The sequence below is a fragment of the Oncorhynchus kisutch genome, linkage group LG17, assembly GCF_002021735.2.
Source record: "Oncorhynchus kisutch isolate 150728-3 linkage group LG17, Okis_V2, whole genome shotgun sequence".
Lineage (NCBI taxonomy): Eukaryota > Metazoa > Chordata > Actinopteri > Salmoniformes > Salmonidae > Oncorhynchus > Oncorhynchus kisutch.
The window spans coordinates 19,785,131-19,811,687 of NC_034190.2; the positions used below are offsets into that span (position 1 = coordinate 19,785,131).

The following is a 26,557-nucleotide window of genomic DNA, read 5'->3' on the forward strand; positions in this document are numbered from 1 at the left end:
CTAACTGCCAGGGGCTGTTGGACCAAAAATACAATTTTAGGCCCTGGTTACGACATTAATTTGTCCGGGATGCTGGCCTTCTAGGCAGAGTTCCTCTGTTCAATGTCTGTTCGTTTGCCCATCTTAATCTTTTATTGGCCAGTCTGAGATAAGGCTTTTTCTTTGCAACTCTGCCTAGAAGGCCACCATCCCAGAGTCGCCTCTTCACTGTCGATGTTGAGACTGGTGTTCTGCAGGTACTATTTAATGAAGCTGCCAGTTGAGGACTTGTGAGGCGTCTGTTTCTCAAACTAATGTACTTGTCCTCTTGCTCAGTTGTGCACCAGGGCCTCCCACTCCTCTTTCTATTCTGGTTAGAGCCCGTTTGTGCTGTTTTTCAAAGGGAGTAGTACACAGCGTTGTACAAGAGCTTCAGTCTCTTGGCAATTTCTCACATGGAATAGCCTTCATTTCTCAGAACAAGAATAGACTGACGAGTTTGAAAAGAAAGTCTTAATCGAACCCACAAATGCTGATGCTCTAGATACTCAACTAGTCTAAATCTGGCCAGTTTTATTGCTTCTTTAAATCAGGACAACAGTTTACAGCTGTGCTAACATAATTGCAAAAGGGTTTTCTAATGATCAATTAGCCATTTAAAAATTATAAACTTGGATTAGCTAACACAACGTGCCATTGGAACACAGGAGTGATGGTTGCTAATAATGGGCCTCTAGATATTCCATAAAATTACATTTTAAAAAAATGAAAACTTTTCCAGCTACAATAGTCATTGACAACATTACCAATGTCTACCCTCAATTTAATGTTATTTTAATGGACAAAAAAACATGCTTTTCTTTAAAAAAAACAAGGTCATTTCTAAGTGACCCCAAACTTTTGAACGGTAGTGTATATACATACCAGTTAGGGAGAATCAAAAGTAAAATGGCATGGGGCCACCATTTATTTTGTTATGTTTGAGTCACGGCATAAGGCATCGCAAAATGTGTAGAACTGCAGAAAATCGCTTAAAACCCGAAATGTTGTCTGCGGCAAAGAGGACCTCTAAAATGTTCCTTCAGCAACTACCCGTCTCGCGATATTGGCCAAGCCCACTTCGACACCCCCGCCACGACCACCTGCGTTCAGCAGGGCACACCATAGAACGACACTTCATAAAAGTCCAGGTAGTATCTCCTTCTTTCAAAACAGGCAGAGGGAGGAAAAGTGAGCTCAGCTTATCTTACTGATGATGGCTGCTGCTATGAGTTTCACAGCATCGTAGGGGGCTGAGCACGTGGGGTAGAAGGGCTGCACCAGGTAGTTGGAGAAGGTGAGGGCTATGACAGCCTGGCCTGCTGGCTCCACGATCATCAGGGACGACCACAGCCTGATAATTAAAAATAAGAAATTAATGAGGATATAAATAGAGAGCTTTTCTAGATACTCGAAGCACTTTACATAAAGGTCTCTTTTGCAATATAATTTCTCAATGAGACCAACCTGTAAAAAAAAAGTTACGTGGAATCTCACCTAATGAAAGCCGTGAAGCCACCAAAGGACTCCAGGATGTAGGCATAGCTGGCCCCAGACTTGCGGATGGTGGTTCCCAGCTCAGCGTAGCACAGGGCCCCGAAAACAGAGAAGACCCCACCGATGGCCCACACCACCAGGGACAGGCCGAAGGAGCCTGTGTAGAAGAGCACCCCTTTGGGGGAGATGAAGATGCCTGAGCCGATCATGCTTCCCACAATGAGGCAGACCCCTTGGAGCAGGGAGATTTCCTGCTTCATACGCATGGAGCCAGTCAAAATGGTGTCTGCGTCTTTCTCAGCCCCCATGGTGATGGTTCGGGGAGGGTAGGAATAAGGTGGAGGGTTGAGGCAGAGACCAGGGTGGAGGGATTGAGGACAGAAAGATGGAGTGGAGACAAGAACAAAGTAGAGGGTGAAGGACTGGAGACAAGAACAAAGTAGAGGGTGAAGGACTGGAGACCGGGGTAGAAGGATGGAGACGGGTAGAAGCAGCACGTCACTAAACAAGGCCACTGTCAGAGGCTCTCAGCTGATGGTCATCATTGTTCTTGATCAGCTGTACTCTCTCGACAAGAAGGCTGTAGGGAAATAAGGACAACTGTTAGCACAGGATGAAAGACAACATAACTTGCTGTGTGAGACCATTAGGCTTCAGGCAATGACTCCTTGTATTAGGTAACTGAAATTCAGCATGAGGGATAGAATCCAAAAGGAAACTGGAAAAACTAGCCCTACAAGCTGGAATTCTCAAAGACACAGCTGATTAAACCTACTTACAGGTACAATGTGGTAGCAAGTCTAGAGTTTCTCTACAGCGTCTCTGAGCCACAAGCCGTAGTGGAGGAGGAGTTGAAGAAGGATGTGTTTCTGGGTAGCGGATAGCGTGGAAAAGTGCTAATGAATGCTACAGCAAGGTCTTGTGACCAACTGTTTTTCCACTAACAGGCACGGTGCCTGGCTACTGGGTCTGGGAACAAAGTAGTGGGGGCCTTAGAAGTCAGAACAAGGTCTTTGTTATAGGAACACACACATCCGTAGTGCGCACGAACATACTGCACACAGTGACACACACTACCCATGTAATGTACAGTATTCACATAACTGTTTCCGATCACATATTTTCCTCCCTCTAGAGTTGAAATAAACTTGTCTGGGATTCAAGTCGCTGTTTACTCAAGCGCAACATCTGTGACAAAGAAAAAAAACAAGAACAAGGACTGAATCAGAGTTCAAATGCCTCCTGTTACCATGGGAGAATTTCCCATGGCTGTTTGTTCACCAACTAGAAAATCGTCAAAGTGAACGTAGAACAGCCCACACACTTTGCATTTCATAACAGTAATAAGGCTAGATAGATGCTCATTAAAATTCACTAACGGTGTACTAGAGCTTGATATTGCCTTAGATATTCAGCTAGGCTACAATGCGGTCAGCAGGAGAGATGCAGCTTTCAAATGATCTGCCCCCGATATATAAAGTGCGCCGCACGTAACAGTTGGCAATACATAGAAGTTAAATTAGAAGATGAAATGCAAACTTTGAGGTGGAACTGAGCTACAGTGGCAGTAAATGTGCAATGCTGAAAGGGAGGCAGCAGGAGAATCAGCACTTTCCTCGGTGTAAATAGCTCTCCTCCCGGGCAGTGTTGCTGTGTGAGGTGTGATATAGGATTCTTATTTCTTTGTGCGCACAAAGAAATACAAATCCTATATCCCACCTCACGCAGCAACACAGTAAAGTGCGGATATATTCATTTTTGGAGGCGCTGCGCACAGGCATAAACTTGGGTCTAATTTACTATAAAGTCTACAAAGTGAGACTATGTCCTCGTGTTTGACTTTTCATATAGTATAGTTCACAAGCTCAGATATTTTTCAACGTTAGTTTGGAGTCTGCTGCTTTAAATGATAGTGAAGCGACGCCCGAGTCAGATCACTCACCTCACCGCCCGTTAACACGGTAACCTCCAGCCTTTATATTTTGGTTAAAAGACAAGTTAAAACATGTTTTATTAGATTTAGAAATATACCACATTACTTAATTCATTTTTTGTTGTAGAAACATTACAAAGCATGAGCATGTTTTTTTTAATGCAATTATGACGAAAAATATATAATTTTGGCTGGCAGAAAATCTGATTGGATGGTCGACTTTCCCCCACCCCCTCTACCTGCCACAGTGGCTGGTGGAACAAAGTCCATTTTAGGCACTGGTATTGCGATTAAATACTGCGATTTTACCAATATTGAACCCTTTCCAACAGACGCAGTTCAATCCAGTGACGTTTAGCTCGCTCTCTACTGTAGCTAACAAGTTTGAACCAGCTGGCTAGTTTAACATCTTAACTAGATCAATTTAGTTAAGAAGTTAAATCAAATTCTCTTTAAAAAAATACCTTACCTTGAAATATTCAATGAGACTAGAACCCCATGTGCAAAATTACTCAACAATGGCCGTTTGACTATCGTTGACTGCGTCTTCTACCGCGTTCAACTACTAGATTGAACTAGGACATTTAGAAGTTTCGGACTTGCTAACTGGTTGTAATTATACACGTGCCGCGTTCAACGAATCAGCAAATCGAAATGGAGTTTCCGTGTTCTAAATAGTACATAAAGGCTGCATCATCACTTGCTAGTGAAGCTTGTCGCATGTTCCCGCCCTCCTTCTCTTGGGCGAGGTACTAATAATGATGCTAATGCCCTGTGATGAAGTTGTGGTTAGGATGAGTTTGAAGCATCTATTTAAAGTCAGGTTGAAGTTAGTTGTTGAGGTGAGTTAGGATTAAATACGATTGTATTTAAACCTTTATGACTAAAAACTAACCAGGAGACTGAGGAGTGCTTATCTAGCTGAGCACCTTGATCTCCTGTTCTGTGAGCTGGGAAACCTGTGTGCCTGACAGTGATCTGAACACTCCTGATAATTGCAATTGCAAAATATTAGTTCACAATCTCACTGGATGATAGTGTGTGAGCCAGGTGTGTGTGAAGTGCATCTATTTCAGTTTCCCTAAATGACCATCTGATACTCATTCACCCATTCCTAAAGAGATCCATTATAGTCAATCAGTTACTCTGGGGTGTCAGGTGGCTGGGTCCTCATGATTATTTTGTTGATTATTTACCCCAAATAGTAGTGCCTTAGCCCCTGTTATCTATGGAAACACCATACCTTTTCCATAAATAGTCCCCACAAGTACTTGTCCAGTGGTGTCTGTGCTATTGATCTCAGTGATCAGTGTCCTATATTTCATATATGTAGTAGCGATACCAAGCAGATTAACACTGATCCTCATATAATTATAAAGAGACATTTAAATCTATTTTCCCCACAAACCTTTGTTCATGATATGTACAATATTACTCTGACATCTCTATCAACAGCATGCCTGGCCCTGAATTAGAGCTAGAATTGTTCTCATCTATTTTAATCTCTCTGGCAGACAAACACACTCCCTTTAAATGCATTAGAGTAAAAAACTGAAAAAAACAAAAAACACAAGTCCTTGGTTCTGTATAGAACTTCAGATCTTTTAACACATAAGAAATCAGGTCTGGGCCAAGGCTAGAAAAACTGGCTCTGTAGCTGATTGGCGGCTTTTCAGTCAATTGAGAAATTGATGCTCTTCCTCAATCAAGAAAGCTAAATCTACTAGCTACTTTCTAAGTTATATCAAATCAAATCAAAGTTTATTTGTCACGTGCGTCGAATACAACAGGCAGACCTTACAGTGAAATGCTTACTTACAGGCTCTAACCAATAGTGCGGAAAAAAAGGTGTGTGTGTGTGTGTGTGTGTGTGTGTGTGTGTGTGTGTGTGTGTGTGTGTGTGTGTGTGTGTGTGTGTGTGTGTGTGTGTGTGTGTGTGTGTGTGTGTGTGTGTGTGTGTGTGTGTGTGTGTGTAGGTAAGTAAAGAAATAAAACAACAGTAAAAAGACATTTGAAAATAACAGGAGCAAGGCTATATACAGACACCGGTTAGTCAGGTTTATTGAGGTAGTATGTACATGTAGGTATGGTTAAAGTGACTATGCATATATGATGAACAGAGAGTAGCAGTCGCTTAAAAAGAGAGGTTGGCGGGTGGTGGGACACAATGCAGATAGCCCGGTTAGCCAATGTGTGGGAGCACTGGTTGGTCGGCCCAATTGAGGTAGTATGTGCATGAATGTATAGTTAAAGTGACTATGCATATATGATAAACAGAGAGTAGCAGCAGCGTAAAATAGTGGTTGGGGGACACACACACAATGCAAATAGTCCAGGTAAACATTTGGTTACCTGTTCAGGAGTCTTATGGCTTGGGGGAAAAAACTGTTGAGAGGCCTTTTTGTCCTAGACTTGGCACTCCAGTACCACTTGCCATGCGGTAGTAGAGAGAACAGTCTATGGCTGGGGTCTTTGACAATTTTTAGTTCCTTCCTCTGACACCGCCTGGTGTAGAGGCCCTGAATGGCAGGCAGCTTTGCCCCAGTGATGTACTGGGCGGTATGCATTACCCTCTGAAGTGCCTTGCGGTCGGAGGCCGAGCAATTGCCGTACCAGGCAGTGATGCAACTGGTCAGGATGCTCTCGATGTTGCAGCTGTAGAACCTTTTGAGGATCTCAGGACCCATGCCAAATCTTTTTAGTTTCCTGGGGGGGAAGTGGCTTTGTCGTGCCCTCTTCACGACTGTCTTGGTGTGTTTGAACTATTCTAGTTTGTTGTTGATGTGGCCACCAAGGAACATGAAACTCTCAACCTGCTCCACTACAGCCACGTCGATGAGAATGGGGGCGTGCTCAGTGCTCCTTTTCCTGTAGTCAACAATCATCTCCTTAGTCTTGGTTACGTTGAGGCATAGGTTGTTATTCTGGCACCACCCGGCCAGGTCTCTGAGCTCCTCCCTATAGGCTGTCTCGTCGTTGTCGGTGATCAGGCCTACCACTGTTGTGTCGTCTGCAAACTTAATGATGGTGTTGGAGTCATGCCTGGCCATGCAGTCATGGGTGAACAGGGAGTACAGGACGTGACTGAGCATGCACCCCTGGGGAGCTCCAGTGGTGAGGATCAGTGTGGCAGATGTGTTGCTACCTACCCTGACCACCTGGGGGCGGCCTGTCAGGAAGTCCAGGATCCAGTTGCAGAGGGAGGTGTTTAGTCCCAGGTTCCTTAGCTTAGTGATGAGCTTTGAGGGCACTATGGTGTTGGATGCTGAGCTGTAGTCAACGAATAGCATTCTCACATAAGTGTTCCTTTTGTCCAGGTGGGAAAGGGCAGTGTGGAGTGCAATAGAGATTGCATCATCTGTGGATCTGTTTGGGCGGTATGCAAATTGGAGTGGGTCTAGGGTTTCTGGGATAATGGTGTTGATGTGAGCCATTACCAGCCTTTGAAAGCACTTCATGGCTACGGACGTGAGTGCTACGGGTCTGTAGTCATTTATGCAGGTTGCCTTTGTGTTCTTGGGCACAGGGATTATGATGGTCTGCTTAAAACATGTTGGTAATACAGACTCAATCAGGGACAAGTTGAAAATGTCAGTTAAGACACCTGCCAGTTGGTCAGCACATGCCAGGAGCACACGTCCTGGTAATCCGTCTGGCCCCGCAGCCTTGTGTATGTTGACCTGTTTAAAGGTCTTACTCACGTCAGCTACGGAGAGTGTGATCACACAGTCGTCCGGAACAGCTGATGCTCTCATGTATGCCTGTGTTGCTTGCCTCGAAGCATAGAAGTGATTTAGCTCGTCTGGTAGGATCGTGTCACTGGGCAGCTCTCGGCTGTGCTTCCTTTTGTAGTCTGTAATAGTTTGCAAGCCCTGCCACATCCGACGAGCGTCGGAGCCGGTGTATCTCAGACTGTTGGTGATCCATCTGTTTAGCTTTTTGTGTTTCATGTAATTGATATGGATATGTACAGTGTAACATATGTACAGTGTAATTGATATGTACAGTGTAATTTATATGGATATGTACAGTGTAATTGTTGTTTATTTATGTGTTCATGCAGGGTTCATCTGCATAAGAGATCATGGTCTCAGCATGACTCCCTGCTTAAATAAGGGTTTAAAATTAAATTTAAAACACTTAAATAGCAGAAAAAGTCACATGAATTTCAAATGTGAAATTAACATAATCACAGGTGACTTTTCCTAAGAGTATACTACAAAAAGAGCATATCCATTTATTATAAAGTCTGCTTTTGTTTTCCTAATTCATAGCCCACTCTGGTTGATGGCTGAAGTGAAGGTCTTGTTGTGAAATAGTAAAGTAATAGTCTGCTGACATCAAGCGATTGAAGAGGGAACATTGTGGAGAGGTCATTCACAATACAATTTTGTCAGATAGGCCTACTATAATATTACGGAAAGGGTAAAGGACAGGGGGATACCTATTCAGTTGTACAACAATGCATTCAACTGAAATGTGTCTTCAGTATTTAACCCAACCCCATGAATCATTACATGTCTCAATTCTGGATAGGATACTTTATCATGCAATCACAAAGGCATAGGAAGAAGACGTATTACCATGAAGCAGAAGGCCATTTAGCCACTACACTTATAGCCACACAGCGTGGTTGTTATTCATTGTACTTTAATAAAGAAACTGTACATGAATAAACTAACAAAACAACAAACGTGCACAAACCTAAAACAGTCCTATCTGGTGCAAAACACAGAGACAGGAACAATCACCCACAAACACACAGTGAAACCCAGGCTACCTAAATATGGTTCCCAATCAGAGACAATGACTAACACCTGCCTCTGATTGAGAACCATATCAGGCCAGACATAGAAATAGACAAACAAGACATCCAACATAGAATGCCCACGGGAGTGACATTAAAACATCAATGTCAAAATTTCACAGATCGGCCTATGTGTTACCTTGTAATTATGTCACACACGAAACATTAGGCCTATACATTGTGGTCAAGTTACGTTTAATTTACCTTCAACGTCTATTTCCATTAAGTTAATCTATTAGTAGGCTGCCTCGCTCTGATACCGTTTCAGCACCATGGACAAGAGCCATTAGGACCGGTTCCATCTCTGACAATACTTTAATTTACGGGCGGCACCATTAGAGAAAACAAAGAGGGATAACACCCACCCCGTCACCTTTCATAGGGGCAACTTGAGCTATCCTACACAGGAACATTAGAGGAAAAAGCGACCGTCTCTTGCCTAGGAAATGCGCGTCAGGGGACCGCGGTAGCCAATCTGCTTGAGCACGTATAGACGCTTGTAATTCACCAGCCCCCTTGCTGTCTCGCGCAGTGCTCTCTTTCCCCACACAGTGTTCTTGCTGACTCAGTGCCTTGCTCGCTTTTTTCGCCAAGCACCGATCAGTAACTGCGACGCACGCTCCCTCCAGTAGCCTATAGCCCACTTCAGCAGCACCAACGCCGCACAAACCGACAGACATGGCTAAAACAGCAATTGGTAAGCTAACGATGTACCGTTATTTATCTGTGTTTTGGGGACGAGTTGACAGTCACAGAGCGTTGGGTGGTGATTCTGCATGAGGCTGGAAGGATGCGGTGTGAGCATGCAGCGGCGACACCCTTGGCACAAAAGACTGCCAAGCATTTATTAAAGGGAGCGGTCAAAGTCTGTCGCACGTCAACAAATATTGTAGTTTTAAACTTGTAAATGGACGCAATCATGTTGCTTGTGTTTACAATTGAACCTGAACTGTACGCATTTGTTTTTTCTTCATTCTATATTAACAGGGTCGGTTGATAATAGTGGGCTACAGGGTAGGATTAAGTAGCCCAATAACATTTTATTATAGGGATATTCAATCTCCCTTTCTACATTGTGCGTAAAGCGAATACATAGCCTAGATTGAAGAAATCCTATGGACACATAGGATTTCTATTCGAGATTATTCGAGCAGGATAGAAGCTCTTGTGGATGCTTGCTGCCGCACCTGCCGCCTTAGACCAACACATGCTCATACAACAGCATAATGCAGAACGACCGCACCCAACATCACGGTCTCTCTCTCTCCTCACCAGCCCAGAGCAGAATTAGGCTAAACCTTAACACATATTATTATAGAGTCTGGGCTACTATTTATTATATTCGTATGCTCAATCAGGTTGAATGATGAGAGGAATGCATGAGAAGAAATGAATCTCTAGCCGCACACTTTACATCTGAGCTAAAGCTGTCAGGTGAAGAATGACGACTTGCAATGAAAATGAATGGTCGTTTGCAGAATTAGATTTTTTTCTCTCGAATCGATATGGATACTAATCATATGGTCACATTTATTCCTAATGGCCGATGAGTGCCCTGTCATTCAATTTATGATCTAAACATGTCTATGTGGTTATATGGAGGAATGGATGGAAGTGAAATGTGTCATCATATTCCGGGAATTTCATGCCTGGTCTTGATATCATTTTAATGCATGGCTAGGCCTGATTTGCTTACAGCCAGTCACGATACATGTTTTAAGATATTTGGGAGTATAAATAGTATAGACTTATCCAAGATTGTCTAATGCTTGATGGAGCACTTTCATGCGGATTTAGGGCCCTTTTGAGTGAGTTGAGACCCGTCTCTATGGCGACGACGGTCAAGGGACTACTTGTATTCCGGATGACTAGGTCGGTGATGGATGGGTGGATGAGGGTGCAGACAGAGAGCAATACATTTAACTGTGTCAGGTCCTGGCGTCTGCCTGCACCTGCAGCGGGCTGTTTCGTTATGTCTCGGCTGGCCGCATAGCTGTTAGTTATGTTTTTGTATTTTTTTTATTTTATTATTGAGTTGCAGACAGACACTGGGCGAGTGGGATGGGCCAGACACCCGGGGCACATGATTGTCATAGACGTCGTCAGTGGGCGCAAGGGCAGGCAGGGCCGTAGGCCGGATCAGTTGAGGTTTGGTTATGTACCATACTGTCAATGACAGTGATTGTAATAGAACTAGAAATGTGTACTTGTTGTTTATAGAATATTCAATGAGAATATGTTGCCTACAGCCTTGGATCAACGCATTTTTAGCAGACAGACAGGCAGAAAGGCAGGCAGACAGACAGGATATTTGACAGTTGTGGGCGGCATACACAGCGTCCTCCCAATGGCATTTAGTGGTAGGCCTATTAAATGACAAGCCAAAATTCAAATGTATGCTCTCTGCCCACTTGGCTACTGATTTGGCTAGGGACCTCAAAAATGCTTACGTTAACGTACATTAAGATCCTTGTTAATTTATAATATATGCAGTGCCTACTGTGTGATCTCTCAGATAAGCCCATGAGTTAGGTGTGGCTATCAGGTATCTATTCCCCATTCTTTGTGTTAAGGGGCCAAAGCTTTCTGGGACAATGGCGCCCCCCAGAGGTCATAGCCTCTGCAGTGTCACTGAGTGCATCCCTGAACCCAGTTCTGCCTGAGTCACTCCTGTGAGTCTTGTTGCCATAGAGCTGTATTCATCACTTCCCAAGACCTATCAACAGTTGTAGAATAAAATGTATACGGGTTAAGCAAAAGCTGAAATCAAATATCTCAGCCAGAGAGGGGAGGCTATCATCCGCAATGTCTCTCAGATAAAATAATAATTGTATCCTAATCAAATCAAATCTAATTTTATTAGCCCTATGCGCCGAATACAGTGAAATTCTTACTTACGAGCCCCTAACCATCAACGCAGTTTAAAAAAATACAGATAAGAATAAGAAATATAACTAACAAGTAATTAAAGTGCAGCAGTAAAATAACAATAGCGAGATAATATACAGGGGGGTACCGGTACAGAGTCAGTGTGCGGGGGGAACCGGTTAGTTGAGGTCATATGTACATGTAGGTAGAGTTATTAAAGTGACTATGCATAGATGATAACAACAGAGAGTAGAAGCGGTGTAAATGAGGGGGAAGGGGGGGGCAATGCAAATAGTCTGGGTATCCATTTGATTAGGTGTTCAGGAGTCTTATGGCTTGGGGGTAGAAGCTGTTCAGAAGCCTCTTGGACCTAGACTTGGCTCTCCGGTACCGCTTGCCGTGCGGTAGTAGAGTGAACAGTCTATGACTAGGGTGGCTGTAGTCTTTGACAATTTTCAGGGCCTTCTTCTGACACCGCCTGGTATAGAGGCCCTGGATGGCAGGAAGCTACCATCTGTAATGCCTTGTGGTCGGAGGCCGAGCAGTTGCCATACCAGGCAGTGATGCAACCAGTCAGGATGCTCTCGATGGTGCAGCTGTAGAACCTTTTGAGGATATGAGGACCTATGACAAATCTTTTCAGACTCCTGAGGGAGAATAAGTTTTGTCGTGCCCTCTTCACGACTGTCTTGGTGTGCTTGGACCTAGATGACATTAGGTCTAGATGACATTAGGTCTAGATGACATTAGGTCTAGATGACATTAGGTCTAGATGACATTAGGTCTGAATGACATTAGGTCTAGATGACATTAGGTCTAGATGACATTAGGTCTGAATGACATTAGGTCTAGATGACATTAGGTCTAGATGACATTACACTAAATAGGGAACATGACTCATTGGGTGTGGTTATTAAAAACGTGTTTAGGTTCAGGCTTATTGGTCTGTTGTTTGCATTTCAGTGTTCAACAATGCATACTAATGTCTGAAACCTCCCTCGCCGATAATATCCTCCATCTACAATCCCACTCAATAGCCCATTTCCACTGTAGTTCTCCATTAATGCTGTAATTACACAACTGATTATATTGTTGTCTAGAGGCTAGGTTGTAAACTAAATGATGAGCTTTATCACACACACACACACACACTCAGTCAGTCAGTCCAGTCAGGCTGCTGTTTTAGCTTATTGGGCCCTCGAGACCTGTAAGGCCCCAGTATTGGGTTAGGTAGGAGGGATGCTTACGGACAGAACAGGACAGTATTGGGTTGGGGTGGAGGGATGGGCAGAACAGGACAGTATTGGGTTAGGTAGGAGGGATGCTTACAGACAGAACAGGACAGTATTGGGTTGGGGTGGAGGGACTGGCAGAACAGGACAGTATGGGTTGTGTTGGAGGGATGGGCAGAGCAGGACAGTATTGGGTTGGGGTGGAGGGATGGGCAGAACAGGACAGTATTGGGTTGGAGTGGAGGGATGGGCAGAACAGGACAGTATTGGGTTGGGGTGGAGAGACGGGCAGAACAGGACAGTATTGGGTTGGGGTGGAGGGATGGGCAGAACAGGACAGTATTGGGTTGGGGTGGAGGGATGGGCAGAACAGGACAGTATTGGGTTGGAGTGGAGGGATGGGCAGAACAGGACAGTATTGGGTTGGGGTGGAGGGACTGGCAGAACAGGACAGCACCAGTGCAAAGGAGGAAGAAGAAGAGAAGAAGGGGAGGAAGAGGGGGTAGGTTATTGATGATCTGTGGTCTCATGCTGATGGATTACAACAGGAAACGTAACAACTGGCTCTGTTTCCGTGGTGAGGAGGAGATCTCCATGGGGATAAGAGAAGATGTTCAGTGTAGATCTTGCGGTAGAAATGAGAAAATAATTTTCCTTCGAGAGTCATATACATAAAAAGGAATGTATTTGTTTACTGTAGAATTGTGTGGTTTTAGTTCACCATAATAGAATAGCAATGTTTAGTTTAGAAATGTATTTAATATAAAGCTATATTACATCACATAAGGACAAGGCCCATATTGAATCACTTCAACTAAATGTGTTGACATCGTTCACTAAACAACAAAACACACAACAGGCCAGGGTAAGACCAGGATAAGAGAAAGTTGACACAACTACCTGCTCATTAAAACTTAACCTACAAAATCTTCTCCACTAAACCACCATTTGTTCACATCACTGACAAGATGTCATGAAGGGAAAATGGCTGCTGCCTGTGTTTCCCGGCACACACACTGCCCTCTTAATGACGATGTGACAGCCAACACACACGCCCACACACACACATGCACACCTACACCCACACACGTACACTCACAACTGCACCCGCACAGGCACACCCACACACACAAACACATCCGTCCAGCGGGCCACCAGTAGAGATGGTCTGGTCCAGTAATAACAAATGAAAATCCCCTCCACTACCTCAGCGAAGTCAGTAGCATCCATTTGCCTGCCCTGAGGTCCCTCCATCCCTGTGGGAGTCAGCCAGCTCAAACCAGCCCTCCTTTCATCCTCTTCACCCCCCTTTAATTTTCTCTTCTTCTCTATGGGAGGAGTTAACCGAGTCCTCCTTTTCTCCTTCTCTTCTGGGAAGGAGGGGTTAACAAGAGAGTTAACACAGTCCTCCTCTTCTCTACTCTCCTCTTCTCATCCCCTCTTTTATCTTATTTTCTTTTTCTTTTGGGAGGGGTTAACAAGCCCATCGGAGAGTCAGAGAGCTATTGCAACATGTGAGAGTTGATCTGATTTCCCGTGGCGTCTGCTAGGCTGAGAGCTGTCTGGTTGTGCAGTACCACTGCTGTGGGCACTAGCAACACTTCACTCAAACAGACAGAAAGACAGGGAGAGGGTTTGGATGGTTGAGCAACAGCAGAGCTGCAGTAGGCACTAGCTACACTTCTCTCCTCCATGGAGAAGCTGTCTGACTGTAAATCTCAGCCTTATTTTGCTCAGTTTTGACTCCCAGCCAGGGAAATCAGTCAGTGATCGATGTAGCAATTTTCAGCCCTGCAGCCCACAGCGTGTGGTGGATGATAGATCATAGAGGCTTGGGTGCTGTTTGGCACGTTGAGGTGCCCGGTTGGACTATGACTGTGCCTCCAATACACACTGTACTGACCACTACAGACCAGTAGTCAGGAGGACGAGAGCCAGAGTGTTTTCTGCAGTATGATACAGTAGTTTCCCATCTTTGCTGGCTGCCTCATGGGGATGCTACAGTAGGTTCTAGTCCCAATTTGGGTGCCAAAGCTCAGGAACTTTGTAGCCTGTTATCCTAAAGTGCAATAATATTGAAATAGTGCAATACAGTTTGGATTCCAGGCTAGGATATTTTGGCAACATCAGCCATAATCATTCAGCCTCTAGGTGCTACCCCTGCTGTTAAATTACTATTGGATGTTACCAGTGCTAGCTACAGACAAGGAGGGTAGCTTGCCTGCTAGCTAAGTAAATCAATTATATGCTGAAATGAAATGCATAGCTAATGATGAATGGAGAATGAATGCTGTGGGGAGGTGGTCAACCGTTCAGACCATATGAGGACACAGCAGACACCCTCTCACGCAAGTATGCACACACACAAACATACACACACACAGCCATCCCACTTCCCTTCAGTCTGCACAAACAAAGCTCCACAAAATGGGGCTTAGAAACCTCAGGCTGATTCATCTCACTAGACCGCCTTTGATTATCATGTTTTTCTTTTCTATTTAAGGATTTGCTGAATATTTATTTTCCTAAACATCTAAAGATGGCGTTGCCATGTGGGATGATCATTTATGAGGAGGAGAAAGTGGGTTAACGATGTGTGTGTGTGTGTGTGCGCGCATGTGTGTGTATGCGTGTGCGTGTGTGTGTGTGTTCCCCACAGCATACAAAGAGAAGATGAAGGAGATTTCTGTCCTATCTCTCCTCTGCTCCTGTCTGTACCCTGAGGCACGCAAGAACCTGATGGGAGAGTTCCAAGGTATGCAGAAGAGTCACCTGACTTTTTTAGTGTTTCAAATCACTTTCAACTTACTGTAAAGGCAACGAAGAAGCAATTTTCTGTCAAAGTGAAAGTTTGATTGGGGTAATATTAATACTACTAAGGCAGCATTTTGAGTTTCCTTCTGTGGTTTTCCTCCATCTGTCCCCCCTCTACCAAACACACACACACACACACACACACACACACACACACACACACACACACACACACACACACACACACACACACACACACACACACACACACACACATACACTTCTCACCTTGCAGTAGCAGGCATGGAGGTGAAGCCCATCAACAAGCGTGCCTCTGGCCAGGCCTTCGAGGTGATCCTGAAGCCCCCCTCCCCGGTGTCGGACGCAGCCCACTGTGTCACCTCGCCCCCTAAGAGGGAAGTCTCTCTGGAGGACATCCAGAAGAAGCTGGAGGCCGCTGAGGACCGGAGGAGAGTGAGTCACCATCTATCAGTTTACCTTAGCATAAGCCGACAACTTAATTCCAAAACTGAATCACACTGAATCACGCTAGTAAATTACACTTGGGACAAACTTTGTCATAGCTTACTTGTCTTAGCCTATACCTTAGCTTGTCTTAGCCTATACCTTAGCTTGTCTTAGTCTATTCCTTAGCTTGTCTTAGACTATACCTTAGCTTGTCTTAGCCTATACCTTAGCTTGTCTTAGACTATACCTTAGCTTGTCTTAGCCTATACCTTAGCTTGTCTTAGACTATACCTTAGCTTGTCTTAGCCTATACCTTAGCTTGTCTTAGTCTATTCCTTAGCTTGTCTTAGACTATACCTTAGCTTGTCTTAGCCTATACCTTAGCTTGTCTTAGCCTATACCTTAGCTTGTCTTAGCCTATACCTTAGCTTGTCTTAGCCTATACCTTAGCTTGTCTTAGCCTATACCTTAGCTTGTCTTAGACTATACCTTAGCTTGTCTTAGCCTATACCTTAGCTTGTCTTAGACTATACCTTAGCTTGTCTTAGCCTATACCTTAGCTTGTCTTAGACTATACCTTAGCTTGTCTTAGACTATACCTTAGCTTGTCTTAGCCTATACCTTAGCTTGTCTTAGACTATACCTTAGCTTGTCTTAGACTATACCTTAGCTTGTCTTAGACTATACCTTAGCTTGTCTTAGCCTATACCTTAGCTTGTCTTAGACTATACCTTAGCTTGTCTTAGTCTATTCCTTAGCTTGTCCTAGCCTATACCTTAGCTTGTCTTACCCTACACCTTAGCTTGTCTTAGCCGATACCTTAGCTTGTCTTAACCTACACCTTAGCTTGTCTTAGACTATACCTTAGCTTGTCTTACCCTACACCTTAGCTTGTCTTAGACTATACCTTAGCTTGTCTTAGCCTATACCTTAGCTTGTCTTACCCTACACCTTAGCTTGTCTTAGACTATACCTTAGCTTGTCTTAGTCTATTCCTTAGCTTGTCCTAGCCTATACCTTAGCTTGTCTTACCCTACACCTTAGCTTGTCTTAGCCTATACCTTAGCTTGTCTTACCCTACACCTTAGCTTGTCTTAGACTATACCTTAGCTTGTCTTAGTGTATTCCTTAGCTTGTCCTAGCCTATACCTTAGCTTGTCTTACCCTACACCTTAACTTGTCTTAGACTATACCTTAGCTTGTCTTAGCCTATACCTTAGCTTGTCTTAGACTATTCCTTAGCTTGTCCTAGCCTATACCTTAGCTTATCTTACCCTATATCTTAGCTTGTCTTAGCCTATACCTTAGCCTGTCTTAGCCTATACCTTAGCTTGTCTTAGCCTATTCCTTAGCTTGTCTTAGCCTATACCTTAGTCTGTCTTAGCCTATACCTTAGCCTGTCTTAGCCTATACCTTAGCTTGTCTTAGCCTATTCCTTTTCTTGTCTTAGCCTATACCTTAGCTTGTCTTAGCCTATTCCTTAGCTTGTCTTAGCCTATACCTTAGCCTGTCTTAGCCTATACCTTAGCCTGTCTTAGCCTATACCTTAGCTTGGCTTAGACTTGGACTCCTACACTTACTTTATTATTACTAAGCAATGAGTACCTTCATCAGGCAAAGGAACAATAATAAATCTAACTCTTCCCCTCTTCTTCCAACCTTGTGTCTTGGCCTCCACCTGCATTCTATTCTGTTGTATTCTACTTTATTCTATTCTATTTGGATTCCTTATTCTATTCTACTTCATATTATTCTACTCTTTTCTACACTACTGTACCCTACTCTACTTTACTCTACTCTATCACGTCCCCTCCTCAGTCCCAGGAGGCCCAGGTTCTCAGGGCCCTTTCAGAGAAGCGGGAGCACGAAAGGGACGTGCTGCTCAAGGCCATGGAGGAGAACAGCAACTTCAGCAAGATGGCAGAGGAGAAGCTTACCATGAAGATGGAGCAGATCAAGGAGAACCGCCAGGCCTACCTAGCCTCCATCATGGAGCGCCTGCAGGAGAAGGTGAGAGGAGAGCTTGGTGGGAAAAATTGTAGGTGGAGACAGCAAGACCAGGTGAATGGAAGGGTTGGACAAGATAGAAGGGTACGATGTGATAGGTAGGGGCTGGTGGCATCATTCAAGGATGGAACACTGGCAATTGTAGTTAAACATATCAGCTGAAAGGGCGAGGACAGTAAGTTGACAGAATTGAATCAGAGAGTCTCAGGGCAGGGTCAGTATTAAGAGGTTTCTGGTATGTCCAACATGGCAGCATCTCTCTCTGTGTTGTCCTCAGGAGAGGCATGCCCAGGTGGTGCGCAGGAACAAAGAGCTGAGGGAAGAGCTGACAGCGTGAGCAGATGAGGGGCGCCACCGACCATCATACCCCCCTACAGCCACCCTTCCCCCCGACAGCCCCCCCCCCCCGATCCCCCTACTACTACAGCCCCCACAGCATCAGACAACCCCCCCCTCCCTTGAGGGAGGAGGATGACCAACCCACCCACCGCCAGCCCACACCAACAGCGTTAGCAAATGGGGGGATCACAAACAAATATGAAAATGTCTCCCACTCCTCCCTATAAAAGAATGTGTTTGCTCAATTTCAAATGATGAAAAAGAAAGAAAAAGAGAAGCCAACCAAGTGAAAGTGGGTATTGTTTTTTGTAAATACTTCCTTTTTTGTTATATACAGTATGATAATACAGCTAAAGTATTGCAGTTTGCGATTGGATCATTTTCTCTATCTATGGATGTACTTTGTTGTTTAGTTTTTCTCGGAACAAAAAACGTTTGCAGTTTCTCTTGTACTATCAGGCTTCTGTGATGTTGTGAGTTTGCCAGCTAGCTGACGTGTGTTTGCGGTGGTTATTTTCTGACCATGTCTGTGTCTGTGTCTGTGTCGGTCAGTCAGTCAGTATGGGGATGATTAGAATGCAAGCTGCACATTGACTCCTGGAAGAGAGACTAGCTAGACTTCAGGAGACTTATTATAGCATTTATGAGCCGATTTTCTCCTGTCTGTCTTTCTGATCCCCCACTCTCTTACATACAGTTGTACATTCACACACACACATGCACGCACACACACACACATACTCTCAAACACACTTACACACACACACACATTTTGAGAAATTTGGCAAACATGACACGTCGCTCAAGAGGAGCTTGCTAAATTCTGTCAGTTGGGCATTGCAGAGGTCACATGACATCCCTGGCTCATACCATGATGTCACAGAGGGATGTTATGATCCTTCCTGGTTCCCAAGACCCCCTGCGTCCCCTGTCAATCACTCTCTCAGCATGTATGTACCATCTTAGACATGTAGATAATGTAATCGTGCCTAGAATGCTACAAACTCATATAGCGGCTAACATAGAGGCAATGGTAGATCCATCCATGTCCTACAAGCTTATGGGCCCTCTCATTTCTTTCACGTCGTACCAGAGAGGAACCAATGCCAAATGCTACTAGGAAGGTTTCACACTATATATGGAGAATCGTAGAATAACTCTCGCACTATGGAGAATGAATCATTGTACCTTCTTCTTAGTATTTAAACAGCTTTTAACTGGGTACAGCAGACTATGGCATACGAAGGGCATAAACAGCTAAAGTGGGCAACATGTAAGCCAATCAACACATAGACTTCAAATAACAGCTAGATGATGTTAGATGTGTTAACATGACAAAGGAAGACAGTGGCCATCTGCAAAGGGTGCATGCAAGTGTATACAGGTCGTGTGTGTGTGTGTGTGTGTGTGTGTGTGTGTGTGTGTGTGTGTGTGTGTGTGTGTGTGTGTGTGTGTGTGTGTGTGTGTGTGTGTGTGTGTGTGTGTGTTTCAGGAGGGGTGGGTGGATTGTGTGTGCGTGTGTGATGGGGAGCACAGTGAGCACAGCCAGGAAGTTGGAGCTGTATATCTGACCATCGGTCACATACTGATGACATCACAGCGTCCTGTCCATGGTGATGAATCTGCCTGCCTCTCTCTCTTCCTGTTTGTGTGTTTCCCCCCTCCGCATATATCTTTGTGAGCAACCTGTGGTTAATAAAGGTTTGGGGTTCTGTGAATGATATTGGCTGTGTGTGTGCTTATTCTATTTCTGATCTATTGTCTTTTTAGCTTGGAAGAAGACAAAAATAATTCAAATTGTTTTTGAGCATGTCCAATTACAAATGCAGATTCATCTGTCACATTAATATTTGTTTGTATGTATTATTGTATTATTTCTATAATATAACTATATTTATTACTCAGTCTCTGAATGAGCCTGAATATGGACATGGCCAAGGAAAGTAAGTGATCATCATCCACAGTTGTAGAATCGCATATGACCAGCAGGTGGTGACAAAAGATAGCAATTGGCAGTGTTGTAACACCTTGACCCTTCACTATAAAGTAAATCCAGAATTGCCTGTAGGATTTACATGAGACAATACTAGACTCTGTAGTGTAGACTCTTCCCCCATAGTTACTGATGAGAATCACCTTACGAGTCTGGCAAACAAACGACAGGAAGAACGATAATGAGGATGGATGGAGACAGAGGGAGAGAAAGAAGGAGGGAAAGGGTGTGGGAGAGATACAGGAGAGGAGCATATTTTGGCAGAGCGTTGATGAAAGGAGGAGGAGGATGGATGGAGACCGAGTGAAAGAGAGAGGGATAGGAGGGTGGGTGAGATAGAGGAGGATGATTTGGCAGAGAGTTGATGAAAGGCGAAGGAGGAGGAGGAGGAGGAGGAGGCTCTGTTTTATCACTCCTCTGACGGGCGTCCCAGCAGCAGCAACAACAGTAACTTGGGGGAGCGTGGGAGCCAAGCACACCGGGAGGAGAGTGGGCTGCAACCATAGCTCTGGGACAAAGCAGCACTGTGCTCTCTCTTCTCTCTCCCTCCTACCTCTCCCCTCTATCCCACACTGCTCTCTTTCCCTCTCTATTCCCTCTCTTTCTCTCTACCCTCTCCCACACCCCTATGTCTATCACACTCTCTCTTTCCAACTCTTTCTCTCTCTCTCTTTTCCCACTTTCCCACACTGCCCTTTCTCTCCCTCTCCTCTCCCTCTCTTCCCTCTCTGCCTCCCACACTACCCTCTGTTTCCCCTCTCTCTCCTCTAGCCTCCTCTCTCCTTTCCTCCCTCTCTCCCTCCTCCCTCTCTTCCCACGCGGTAGGGCCAGCCAAGCTGCCATTGTCCAGGACATCCCCTCGTTGTTAATCGCTTCCTGTACACACAGAGAGGCAATCAAGAGACCCAGAGGCTGTGGCTGAGACCGGGCGTCGACTGTCTCACAGCACAGCGGAGAGCAGCGTAGGGACAGATAGGGACATGGACATGGACTGGAGCAGGGACTATTACCACTGTTACCTATGGAGAGCAGTGTGGAGTCAAAGTCGATATTACTACTGTTAATCACAACGATATCTTCCTTTATCTAAACAGACTTCGGAAATGTTGGATAATGTTGGTGAAAGATTGATCTAACAATTAAAATAAATAAGGAAGAGAATCTCAACAGTTGCAGGCAGTCATAAGATGGATATAAATAGGGAGGGTTGAGTTTTGAATATCAGAAATCGTTATTAAAATGTGTCTTTCTCCACACGATCTCAATCACACCATAGTTTGGGACACAGAAGGAGCAAACAATGGATTTAATTTTCTCATAGCTTTTTATTGCAGATAAGTCACACAGATAGATAAGTGAAGGACGGAATAGAGTACCTCACATGCCATCCCAGCACTCTCTCTTTACATACATCCCATCTCTAGTGTACATGTATACACACAGTATATCATTATTAGAAAGCTGAGAAATCAGATTTATCAGCGCTTTTTTTATACAAAACACTTATGACAAAATCACTTTTGAGGTTTGGTAAAAATACACATCTTATACAAGAGGGGATGCTATTACTGTCACAGACTCGCCATAGAATCCACAGAGATATGGTCGGAAACAATCTAGAATTGGACCGTATAGGGGATATATGTAGTCTAGATATCACTGAGCAATGACTATATAGAGGTACAGGGATACTGCAGTGTGTTTGAGCGATTGTTCCTATTGGCATCTATGTTTGAAAATGATATCATATGATAATTTGCCTATTAATAAAAATAAAAAAAGTTTTAATTGAGAAGAGTGTCACGCCTCCACCACTTTTTATGGATCATATAATATATTTGAATGCAAAGGAGTGTAAAGAATTTTTGTTGCAAGTCTCAGACCAACTAGTATTGTAATTCTTTGAAAAAGCATTGCATTTTTTTATTACACCGATTCCAATTGGTTCCATACATCTCAATAGCTGCCTGCTCAGCTCGCTATGACAGTATGTTGTTTCATGTTAAACAATTGTACAGCTACCACTTTTTGACTGCAATCTGCTAACAATCAGAAATATAGGGTCTTGTGACCTCTGTAGACATCACGTCTAAGGATATTAACTCTCTGTTGTCCTCACCCTTGACTCATGACTGTAAATACATTACTTCAGAGAGATTTTGCTGCGATAGAAACTCACACAGAGAATGCAAATCAAATGAATGGAAAACAAGAGGGTTCCGGATAAATTCTAACAGTCAAACAAACACCTGGTTTTAGTTCTTCCAGTCAATAAAATGTCATAAAAAGGGCACCATCAAGACCTCCCTCTCCATGCCTCTCTCTCTCCCTCTCTCTCTCCCTCTCGCTCGCTCGCTCCCTCTCTCTGGGAGATACAAGTACAGTCCAGGGCTCAATGGGAACACAAAGGGGACAATTTGGCAGAGAACTTGATGGGCGACTGATTGACAGCCTGACCATCTGTGAAATGTTCCCCTTACAGGCTGAACACACTATGGGAGGAGAAGCAAAGCCCATTAACAGACAACACATAGATAACTCAATATTGTTAATTAAACAATCACTTTGTTTGCTCTCTTATAATTGTTTCCCTCTTTCGTCAACATCATAGAAAAACGCAATTTCTAGGAAAATAAAAAATGGTATTCCTATAGCTATCTCCTTTATAGAATGTTGATATGGTATGATAGAAAAACAACATCTTCTTGGCCATGGAAAGGTCCAGCTCAGCTGGTGAGTTCAGTTCAGTTCGTAGTGATGGTGCACTCTCTAGCCATCTACTTGGTCAGTTTAGTCAGTGTGGAGGGGGGTTAAAGATTGTTCAGAAAGCCCCTATCTCCATGCCCCAGGGCCGGTAAGGCTGCTTCCCCAGGCTGGCTTGGCTGGAGGGGGTGTGGACGGGGGGGCTGAGGGTGCCGGGGGACAGCAGGGGAAAGGCACTGAAGGGGAAGGGAAACGCCGATAGGGTGGAGAGGGAGGACAGGGAGAGGGGAGGGGAGAGCTTGGAGGCTGCAGCGGCGACTGTGGAGGTCACGGTGAGGTTCAGCCCTGGGGGGAGGGGGGCAGCACTGGGGGACACACGGAGAGGACCCCCCTGGGCGTGACTGTGCTCAGAGAGGGGGGTGGCACCGCTAAGCCTGCTGGGAGCATGGCCATGGGGCGAGGAGCGAGGCTCTCTCTCTATCGGCGAGGAGGAGGAAGAAGAGGATGAAGAAGAAGTAGAAGAGGAGGATGACGGAGAGCTGTTGGAGGCGCTGCGTGGTAACGGTAATGTCGCCCCCTGCTGGTGTTGATGGTGCTGCTGCTGGAGGAGGAGGTGGTGGGCCAGGTGGGCGGAGGGGGGAGACCCAAAGGCCGAGCCCCATGCCAGGTGGCCCAGTCCAGAAACAGAGACGGAGTGGGCCTCTCTCTGGGAGGCGTAGCTGTTCAGGTGGGAGACCAGGCGGATCCGCAGGGGGTCAGTGCTGTCCAGGCCTTCCATAATGCTCAGGTAGCGGGCCGTCTCAGCCAGACATTCCCTGAAGCCCAGACCCCGGTAGTCCGAGGCCAGGGCATGGGCATCAAAGTAACCTGGAAGGGAGAGGGGAGAAGCAGGGTTAATTAAGTGTTTTCAGACAATACCACCAAACAAGTAGAGCAGGAATAAAGGAAGTCTACTGAAGTCTACTAATAACAATGAGTGTGACAATCCAGGAAGATAGTTCAAGTTAGCAAAGAAACTAAAGCAGGTGTCTTGTGCTATGCCTGCCGGACTTATTCAAATATTTAATGAGATGCACATAGCTTGAGTTTACAGAACAACTCAGTGAAGAGAAAGATATTATACAAATCAATAACTTTACAGTCAATCAATATTATGTCAGTTCAAAAATATTGTTTCCTTTCATGATACAGTAATTATTGTATTATGGTAATTTATTGTAGTACAAACGACTCCACCACACCTTTTCCTCCAGCAGCATGAAGCATCTTCAGATGATCCACCGTCATCTGCAGAATCTCTGCTTTCTCCAGTTTAGCTGAACCCTGAAGGATTTCGGGACAGAAAGCACATTAATTAAACGAATAAAAAGGTATTGAATATCGTTTAAATCATTAAAGATATATACTGGAAATTATTATTCGTTATTTTCTAAAAACATGTGGAAGGTTTATAAACTTTAACTGTTCTCTACCAGTTCAAAGCACGTTGCCGTATCCTGTCAAACTTTTTGATAAGGCGATTGTGTTACGCATGACACAGGGATCAGATTTTACCTGCTTCTCGAACGCGCTAGGGACCAGTCTGCGCAGCTCGGTGAGGCTGTTGTTGATTCTGTCACGGCGACGTTTTTCAATGATCTGTAGGAGACATGAGCGATTGGAACATTCAGTCACTGAAAAAAATAGAGAATTTAGTTGGTGTAAAAACGTGCGTATTACACACTTTTACGCACGACCATTCTAACAAGAAATGTACTCACTCCTCGACGGCGCTTCCTCGCATTCACTTGAGTTTTTGTTGCTGGAGACATCGGCCCAAGGGGAGAACTCATGTTCCTGAAAGAACAACACATTCAATTATTGTATTAATGTGCGTTACTAACGCACATCCGGTCTCGGAAATGACCAAAGTGCTAAATATATTTAAACATTTTTGCACGTCTTTTCTTATAAACAATATTAAAGCAATACAGGAGTAAGATCCTTGAAACGTAGGTTCGGAACATATAATAATAATTCAATGAAACGAAAATATTGGACACAATCTTACCCATTTTCATCGGCACTCTCCTTCTCAACCTCAATGTTCTCGTCCAGCTCGCTGTCCGAGGAGCTAAAATCGTGATTCCTTTTCATTTTTATCCGCTGTTGTGTTTCCTTCGTTCAGAGTACAATACAGTATGGTCCAAGTCTTCAATTCTCCGACTCTCTGTGCGTCTATCAGCTATGCGTCGAGCTCATCCGTTTGAAGGACCAAGCTTTCCCACGGTATCATTTCTACATCACTGCCAGCCAGAAGGGGCTTGGCATTGCACCATAACTAGCCAATTATAAGTCAGCTATGGTTTGAGTGACAGCACAGTTGCAAGGGAACTCTACGGCCTAAACACGCCCCACTCCTTTGAATGATTTTGACAGGGGTCCAATAGACTTTCGGTCCGTGACTGTCAACCCCCCTCCCCTCCCGAGTACTGTGGCTGTCTGTCCCGGTTGTGAGGAGTGGCTGGCCTGCTGTCACCACGCGCTTGCCGTGGGAAAGTTTCTTAGCCCAACGCTGATAACCAATCAGGGGCGACGGCAGTCTCCGGCGTTTGAAATGAATGGGGCAATTGGTCGGGGCGACGGGCGGTCTAGAGGCGAGCGTGTGAACCTGTAATCCAATACTAACTCATCTAAAGGACAGCCAGTGTTCAAGAGGAAACTATGAAGTCTAATCTTACCCATAGCGGACATGATGCACGGTAAAGATGCTTTAGGGACTGGAGAGGATGAGGACTTTGCCACACAAAAGGCATAATGCAATTAAAGGAGGCCAGCTTCTCCAGTGTGTCATCACCACACCACACCCTCTCTGGGTCCCAATAATGGCCACACTCCCAAATCATTTGACAGACATTGTTGTGTGTGTTTGTATATCCCCTCTCCTCATGTGACAAGCAGATTAAGCTCTTGCTGATCCTTTTGACCTGTTTTCATGAGTCATACACACACACACACACACACACACACACACACACACACACACACACACACACACACACACACACACACACACACACACACACACACACACACACACACACACACACACACACACACACACACACATGTGGTCACATGTTTTCTGCTGGTCTTGGCTGTCTCTCAGAATGACAGCCTGCCATGTTCCCCCACCTCCTGCCACTGTGACCTGATCATACGCTGGCTGGCTGCCCTATAAAGATTCTGATAAGAGGAAGAAACGTGAGAGGACCATACAGTACATCAGCAGTGTTTGCCCCCTGACCCTTGTCCATATAATCTTACTCATTATGATCTGAAAGGAAAAACTGATCCTAGATCAGAAATCCTACTCTGAGACAGTCTATGAATCCCTGATCCTTATCTCTAATAACCCTAGTCAGCAGCATGCATAATAGTCATCAGGCCAGGAGACGAGCTGCCTTGGTAAGAAACATGAATGAGAGGAAGCTCTTAGGGCTGTTTTCATGTTGTTGTTATTGCTGCCTTCAGCCAGCTAGCCTCGAGTTCAGACATGACACAGACAGACGCATTCCCACACACTCCCACCTTTCTGCTGCCTGCTGATTGTTGGCGTGGCAGGGGGGCACAAACATATACGTGCACGTACGCACACACACGCATGCACGCACACACACACACACACACACACATACACACACACACACACACACACACACACACACACACACACACACACACACACACACACACACACACACACACACACACACACACACACACACACACACACACACACACACACACACTTCCACATTCTGCTGCTGATTGTTAGTGTGGCAACAGGCAGGCAGGCTTGGCGGGCTGTGAGTCGGAGGGTGGGTGGGATGGGGGGCTTCGTTCTCTCCCTGTTGTATTTCAAATTCACTGAGGGTTCCCACGCTGCTGTTATTTTC

The 26,557-nt window shown here is 44.8% G+C and overlaps 3 protein-coding genes across 4 annotated transcripts in view; 1 reads left to right on the forward strand and 2 right to left on the reverse strand.

Annotated features, from left to right (window-relative positions):
- LOC109907281 (Y+L amino acid transporter 2-like) overlaps positions 1–4,077 on the reverse strand; it is a 32,827-nt gene extending 28,750 nt beyond the window's left edge. Inside the window, exons 1-3 of one of the 2 annotated variants that reach the window (XM_020505159.2) lie at positions 3,918–4,077; positions 1,516–2,095; positions 1,230–1,372 (exon numbers count right to left, since the gene is read on the reverse strand). In XM_020505159.2, the coding sequence (XP_020360748.1) occupies positions 1,230–1,372; positions 1,516–1,823 (451 nt within the window). In that variant the 5' untranslated portion in view covers positions 1,824–2,095; positions 3,918–4,077. Of the gene's footprint in view, positions 1–1,229; positions 1,373–1,515; positions 2,096–2,294; positions 3,820–3,917 lie in introns of those variants that run through there. The other variant, XM_031793160.1, reaches the window with a different exon arrangement.
- A 4,430-nt stretch (positions 4,078–8,507) lies between these two features.
- On the forward strand, positions 8,508–18,911 carry LOC109908551 (stathmin-2-like). The gene is made up of 5 exons (XM_031793161.1): positions 8,508–8,952; positions 15,015–15,110; positions 15,405–15,583; positions 17,396–17,587; positions 17,862–18,911. The coding sequence occupies exons 1-5, from the start codon at positions 8,934–8,936 to the stop codon at positions 17,919–17,921; spliced, it is 546 nt and encodes a 181-aa protein (XP_031649021.1). The 5' UTR covers positions 8,508–8,933; the 3' UTR covers positions 17,922–18,911.
- A 2,789-nt stretch (positions 18,912–21,700) lies between these two features.
- LOC109907282 (hairy/enhancer-of-split related with YRPW motif protein 1-like) lies at positions 21,701–24,951 on the reverse strand. Its single transcript, XM_020505160.2, has 5 exons — positions 24,670–24,951; positions 24,380–24,455; positions 24,174–24,257; positions 23,861–23,942; positions 21,701–23,486 (listed from the first exon to the last, which is right to left on the reverse strand). Exons 1-5 carry the CDS (start codon positions 24,753–24,755, stop codon positions 22,738–22,740), a joined length of 1,077 nt encoding a protein of 358 aa, XP_020360749.1. The 5' UTR covers positions 24,756–24,951; the 3' UTR covers positions 21,701–22,737.
- Between the last annotated feature and the right edge of the window lie 1,606 nt (positions 24,952–26,557).

Coding starts and splice junctions, on each gene's coding strand:
- LOC109908551 (XM_031793161.1), top strand. Junction 15,111..15,404: donor CCTGATGGGAGAGTTCCAAG/GTATGCAGAAGA, acceptor CTCACCTTGCAG/TAGCAGGCATGGAGGTGAAG. Junction 17,588..17,861: donor TGGAGCGCCTGCAGGAGAAG/GTGAGAGGAGAG, acceptor TGTTGTCCTCAG/GAGAGGCATGCCCAGGTGGT.
- LOC109907282 (XM_020505160.2), bottom strand. CDS start 24,755: ATGAAAAGGAATCACGATTTTAGCTCCTCGGACAGCGAGCTGGACGAG. Junction 24,258..24,379: donor CGAGGAAGCGCCGTCGAGGA/GTGAGTACATTT, acceptor TGTCTCCTACAG/ATCATTGAAAAACGTCGCCG. Junction 23,943..24,173: donor CTAGCGCGTTCGAGAAGCAG/GTAAAATCTGAT, acceptor GAAATCCTTCAG/GGTTCAGCTAAACTGGAGAA.